The sequence below is a fragment of the Miscanthus floridulus genome, chromosome 1 (genome assembly GCF_019320115.1).
Source record: "Miscanthus floridulus cultivar M001 chromosome 1, ASM1932011v1, whole genome shotgun sequence".
In the NCBI taxonomy this organism is placed as follows: Eukaryota; Viridiplantae; Streptophyta; class Magnoliopsida; order Poales; family Poaceae; genus Miscanthus; species Miscanthus floridulus.
The window spans coordinates 104888823-104895132 of NC_089580.1; the positions used below are offsets into that span (position 1 = coordinate 104888823).

General features: G+C 42.4%; 1 protein-coding gene across 1 annotated transcript; it reads left to right on the forward strand.

Moving 5' to 3' along the window:
- Positions 1-558: 558 nt before the first annotated feature.
- Positions 559-6301, forward strand: LOC136538432 (alcohol dehydrogenase-like 4). The gene is made up of 10 exons (XM_066530407.1): positions 559-728; positions 837-973; positions 1122-1171; positions 3126-3469; positions 3677-3759; positions 3867-3942; positions 5121-5182; positions 5325-5420; positions 5620-5778; positions 5995-6301. Exons 1-10 carry the CDS (start codon positions 671-673, stop codon positions 6109-6111), a joined length of 1182 nt encoding a protein of 393 aa, XP_066386504.1. The 5' UTR covers positions 559-670; the 3' UTR covers positions 6112-6301.
- The last annotated feature ends 9 nt before the right edge of the window (positions 6302-6310 follow it).

Below are 6310 nucleotides of genomic sequence, written 5' to 3' on the forward strand. Positions count from 1 at the left end.
GCTAGGTGGAGGAGAGAGGAGAAGAGAGAGGAGAAAAGCAGGTTGTAAGTTTATAGCAGGCTTAGACATAAGAATCAAAAAACTTTGTGAGAGTGACAAGTGGGTCATGTATAAATAGTGAAAGGTTAACTACTATATATAAGTGAGCTGATGGATGAGCGGTAAAGATCTATACAGTCAGTATTAGTGGTAAACATCTATACAGTCAGTAGTAAGCTATATTATTAGCCTCTAAGAAGGGATATGGTTATTTGATGGAGGTATTTCGGTAAATTGATCAGCTATTAATTGATGTTAGCTAGGATTGCCGGCCGATAAGATCATTGTTAGGTAGGTGCTCAGCTAACAATTGGCTGGCACATTAACCTTGCTTGTATTTAGATCTACTCCAGAAATTTTTTAGCTATATATGTTAATTACATGGATCCAGCCAGGCTTATAGAAGCACATTGGAGGGCCCACCGCTCTTTTGACCATACAGTAAGTATAATAGAGCAACATGACAAGAGAAAAAAGATCATCTATGCCTGCAGGGCTGCAGGTTGTTAGGAGCGTAAATAGCTGGACACGCCGGCTGGCCACCTCACTAGAGCCAAGAAGACGATTTCCTGTCCCTGAAAGAAAAGAAAAAAAAAGGCATCAGGGGGAGAATCAGGACGAAGACGACGCCATGACGAACGGGAACGGCGGCGCCGGCGGCACCCGTGGGAAGGCCATCAAATGCAAAGGTGTTGTTGCCTGCGGCTTCTCTTTTTCATTTCCGCTCTTTTGCATCGACGGGGGCGCGGCTCGGTCGACATGCGTAGACTCGTAGTTGAGTTTTGGTCGTGATGCAGCGGCGGTGGCGTGGGGTCCCCGAGTGCCGCTGTCGCTGGAGGAGGTGGAGGTGGCGCCGCCTGGGCCTCTGGAGGTCCGCGTCAAGGTGCTCTTCACCTCCATCTGCCACACCGACCTCAGCGCCTGGAAGGGAGAGGTACATTATTCATTCTTCCATGTTCTTGGATTGGGATTTGATTTCTTTACTTTATCCCTCGACTAACCTACGTATTTCTTATTTATATGTGCTGCCATGTGACGACGGTGCTGTATGTCTGCTTGTTAATCTGTTATGGACGTCACAGAACAAGGCGCACCGCAAGTACCCTCGCATCTTGGGACATGAGGCAGCCGGGTGCGTAATTTTAATCCTCTTCTCCACTCATGCTCTTCGGTTTTTTTTTTTTTTTTTTCTCTTTAGCCGCCCCCTCTCCGTCCTCACATGACGTGAGTTCAGAAACTGAGCTTTACCGGAGTTTTGAGTCCTACAGTTGACTTCGGTGCCCATGTATTTCTTGTGAACACTTTACTGTCCAAAATTTTTATAGACAGGAGCATTTAAAAGGAGTTAATAGTGCACCTACTGAATGCCGTTACGTTTACTTCCTGGATTGGATGTCGGGGCTTGGTCTTGAATTTTAGCTTTCAAGGGTGAAAATATAAATTCACGTGTCTTCCAGGGTTGTTTTGTTACAATTTTCCAGTCTAATTTGGGGTTTTGGAGAAATAAGGTGCCATGAATTCTTGACTTCCTACCACGAATTTGCGTGTCCAATGGTCGTCAGCGCCCGCATGCACACGCCACTCCGACATGTGTGTGCCTGGCAGATTTGCACATAAATGAGCGAGCAAGCTTTGACCTTATCACAGTTATAGCAGTAGGATTATTAGGGAGGTGTTTGGTTTTTTTAGTCGTTCCTAAAATTCATATCACATCGAATGTTTAGATACTGATAAGGAGCATTAAATATAAATTAATTATAAAACCAATTACATAGATGGAGGCTAATTTGCGAGACGATTTTTTTTTAAACCTAATTAATCTGTCATTAGCATATGTTTACTATAGTACCACGTTGTCAAATCATGGACTAATTAGGCTTAAAAGATTCGTCTCGCAAATTAGTCGCAAGTTGTGCAATTAGTTTCATAATTAGTCTATATTTAATACTCCATGCATGTGTGCAAACATTCGATTTGACAGGAATTTTAGGAGACACTGCAGAAACCAAACAGCGCCTTAGCTTATTCAACTGTTTTAGCAAAGGTTCTGCTAACAAGTTTAACTTTTCTGCATATTTTTGAAGAAAATGTTTTAACAATGGTCTTTTCTCAGAAAATTGAGTTCTTTGGGAACTCCGGTCTTGGACTACAAATCTTGCAATTAATTTGTAGTTAATATGACGAGATTCTTTCATTGCCTCGCCTTTTAATTTGTGCACAACCCACAAGCTCTCTATGACCCTGAATAAATCAATTCCTAGATTTATTGAAAAAGCGTCAAGATTTATGACACTAAATTTAATTTGTATCATTAGGAACACTATGTGTTCATTAGGTGTCATAAACGCCGTTGTCCTTTTTAATAAATTTGATCAAATATAAAAAAAATTAACTTAAAACAATTTTAGTATTTAATTTATTTAGGGATAGGGCTAGTATATTTAGTAAAAACAGAAAATATTAGCGAGAAGCCAAGAAAGATCTATCTTGTTTTTAATAGTGTCTGGATCTTGGATCGATCGATCTATGCATGGCGAATAGGCTAACCACCGATTGCATATAGGCCCCGTTCGCTGGTCTGAACTTTGGCTGAAACTGGCTGAAAAACACTGTTCCGGCTGAATTGTTGTGAGAGAAAAACACTGTTCCGGCTAAAAAAACAAGCCGAACAAGCCAAACTTTAAGACAAGCGAACGGGGCCATAGAGCTAATAATTTATTGGCAATCAATTGGGCGTTGGCAGATGGAGAGGACCAACGCCAACGATGACCAGCTCTCACACATGCTTGGCATTGGGCTTTGGGATGGTCCGTCCGATGGCTCCATGGAAGGGAGATCTGATTCTCTGTCTCTTGGTTTGCCCCAGCAAGCTTTTCTTGTTATTTAATTAACGGGGGCGAAAAATAAACTTTATTGCAAATTCTCAAGAGTGAGATACTTTTAGTTTGATTCCTCAAAAAAAAAAAGACATACTTTTAGTTTGAAGTAATGAAACAGTAGATTCCACTCCGCCCACTCATTATTGTTGCTAGTGTTTTGACTAGTGTGATAGCTAGCAGCACTTGACTGACTTGCTTACATTACAGAGTGGTGGAGAGCGTGGGCGAAGGAGTAGAAGGTTTGGCACCTGGAGACCACGTAGTTCCGATCTTCACCGGGGAGTGCGAAAAATGCGTCTATTGCAAGTCCAACAAGACAAACGTCTGTGGAACCTACCGTGTGGATCCTTTCAAGACTACCATGGTCCATGACAATGGCACGAGGTTCTCCGTGGTGGACCGGTGGTCAGGCGTGCGGCAGCCGGTGTTCCACTTCCTCAACACCTCCACCTTCACCGAGTACACCGTGCTTGACGCGGCCTGCGCAGTCAAGATCAGCCCCAAGGCCCCGCTGGAGAAGATCTGCCTCCTCAGCTGCGGCATCACCACAGGTGGTCAAATTAACAACCAACTAACATCGTCCTCTAGTACTAGTATGCTTCATTAGTTAGTTGTGAAAATTAAATCCGTGGAATTATGCATGTTTGATACATCCATGCAAAGCAACGCAAATTTCACATGCAAGCAAAATACAAATGAGACCAGTTTTGCGGAACCATATATAATTTCCGTTTCTTCTATGTTTTTGGCATCAGCAGGAGTGGGAGCTGCGTGGAACAGTGCAGACGTTTCTGCTGGATCAACTGTTGCAGTGTTTGGACTCGGCGTTGTTGGTCTTGCTGTCAGTATATATGTTTTTCCCTCAACTTAATTACACAAGAATTTATTTACCTGACTAAGTTATATCTATCTGGATAACCATAAATCTGTTCATCTATTTTCTAATAGGTTGCTGAGGGTGCCAGGCTACGAGGGGCAGCTCGGATCATCGGCGTTGATGTAAACCCTGCAAAGTTCACCAAAGGTGCGTGCTAACTGCTGAGCCACGTCGTTTCCATTATTTCTCTCTTTTTGCACCCTTATTCTTCTTTAGCCATTTTCACAACCCTCTGGATCTAGCAAACAAAATGCCTGTGCACAGCATGACTTAGTGACTTGACACTTAGGTAAAGTCTCACGGGATGGTTCCTGTGTTTGCTTTTCAAACTGACAAAAACATGAAAGGGAGGAAAACTGGAGCTATGACTTGCCAACCATTTGAACTCGTCCCATCTACTGCTTACCCTTTTTGTTTTCTCGACATAAAGTTATTTTTCCTCATGTCTGAAATAAGGGAAGAAATTGGTTGCTGATTTCATGAATGAATATTCAATGCACCCGTGGTTAAAGAACATATATATGGAGAAGACAAAAGCAGAGTTACTCTACCGTGAAGGCAACATTTCTAGTACACTATTAAACAAAGGCGATTTTCTTTTGTTGATAATGTTAATTAAGTAGAAACATGCACATGCACCCACGGAACACATCTAGCCTGTCAATTTCAACAATCAGGATGTCATTTTCCATATGATGCAACCGGGAGCAAAACAGAACAAGTCTGGTTTTGCCACTAGCCTCACACAGAGCACCCATGCTATGTCTCAATCTCAATTGATCTGTTGATTTGTAAGAGGTACATTTTGTGTCCAGCAATGGAGTGATCTTTGAACAATTAATTGAAGTTTAAAAGAACAAAATGACATCAAAACTTTTACTATTAGAATTGCTGCTCAGCCTGATGACCTCTGCCCAAAAATTCTCCTAAAACGATCCATATGTAGAATTGTTGCTACCAATTGATGTAAAATTGCCAGCAGAATAAATCCCAAACACTTGGTGCGTGCTGTCAGTCAGCAGAAATAAGAAAATAATGTCCTTCTTGTGAATTGATTGGAGATTTGGAGGCTTGTACACCCACACCCCCGTCTCTTGATTGCTTTTTCTTCTTCTTTCAATAAACTGTGGTACATAGTGCACATCATCTTGATGATCAATAGTGTACAACTTGACGTGCTTGTTTGGAAATATGGAATTTTGGCGCCATCTCACTATTTTGAATGCAATGGCTTTCAATTTTGGAAGAGTACTAGTGCCATTGTCTACCGGAGAACATGTTTATGAGATTATCATACACTGACTGGAAATGAAATGTGTGTCCAGGTAAAGAGATGGGTGTCACTGACTTCGTCGAGTCTAAGGCTTGTGACAAACCAGTCCATGAGGTACATAAGCCATTTCTTTCTCCTTTTTGCAGTGAAAATGTTTGTCAGCCTTGTTATTCTGTATGATCACAAGAGAACACTAGTATCATCTGTATCTGTATATGACACTCTAGGGCCGGTACACTGAAAACTGATTGTGCAGGTGATCAGCGAGATGACGGATGGAGGTGTAGACTACAGCTTTGAGTGTACCGGGATCAATGATGTGCTGCGAGAGGCCTTCCTGTCCACGCATGATGTAAGTTGTGCTTTCCTGTTCCTTCCATTCTCATGTCTCCTTCCTTGCCAATACCGTCGCTAATTGGCCCACTAACAATATAGCCCGGCACATTATTTGGCCCAGTGAGACCCAAACCTGTTTTTTATCCTTTCGTCAGAACTCCTACTAAAAGTCTAAAACCATGTGTCACAAAAAAATAAAAATAAAAAATATGCAGGGTTGGGGCCTGACGGTGATGCTAGGGATCCATTCTACGCCCAAGATGGTGCCGCTGCACCCGATGGAGCTCTACGGCCGTCGGATCATCGGCTGCGTCTTCGGCGACTTCAAGGGCAAGTCCCAGCTGCCCGACTTCGTCGACAAGTGCGTCAACGGGGTACGTAGCTCGCTGACTGCGTGCATTTCCTCCCTAAAAATCGGGCTTTTTTACAAATTATTATCTTTTCATTTCTAATCTAATTAGCATCTCTGATCTCTGATCGACACTTTTCCTTCTGCAATAATTAAGAATGTTATTGTTCGGACGTACGAAACAGATGTCACCTAGTGTTGACTGCATGGTCAGTGTCTTACCTCTTGTTCAAATGTTCAGGAGGTCAATATAAACTTCGATGGGTTCATAACACACAAGATGCCATTCTCGGACATCAACAAAGCTTTCCAGTTACTGGAGGAAGGCAAGTCGCTGAGGTGCCTGCTCAATCTCTGATCGACCATACTTCAGGAACAGTTTTGATTTCAGTAGCAAAATAAATGTACAAGGAATGTTTTCCCTAGTACTCTTTCTGTACAATAGTTCTCATGTTCAGGTGTGTCTTGTAAAACGAATGCTACTTCTTTGAAGATAACAAAAGGACAATTATTCTGGATCGGGTATTGCTAATCGTTGTATCGCTGCTTCACTGCCG

What these genes read in the sequence shown, in the direction of transcription:
- LOC136538432 (XM_066530407.1), top strand. Translation starts at nt 671, where the DNA reads ATGACGAACGGGAACGGCGGCGCCGGCGGCACCCGTGGGAAGGCCATC. An exon ending in TCAGCGCCTGGAAGGGAGAG is followed by an intron (nt 974 to 1,121) that starts GTACATTATTCA and finishes TGGACGTCACAG; the next exon opens with AACAAGGCGCACCGCAAGTA. An exon ending in TTGGGACATGAGGCAGCCGG is followed by an intron (nt 1,172 to 3,125) that starts GTGCGTAATTTT and finishes CTTACATTACAG; the next exon opens with AGTGGTGGAGAGCGTGGGCG.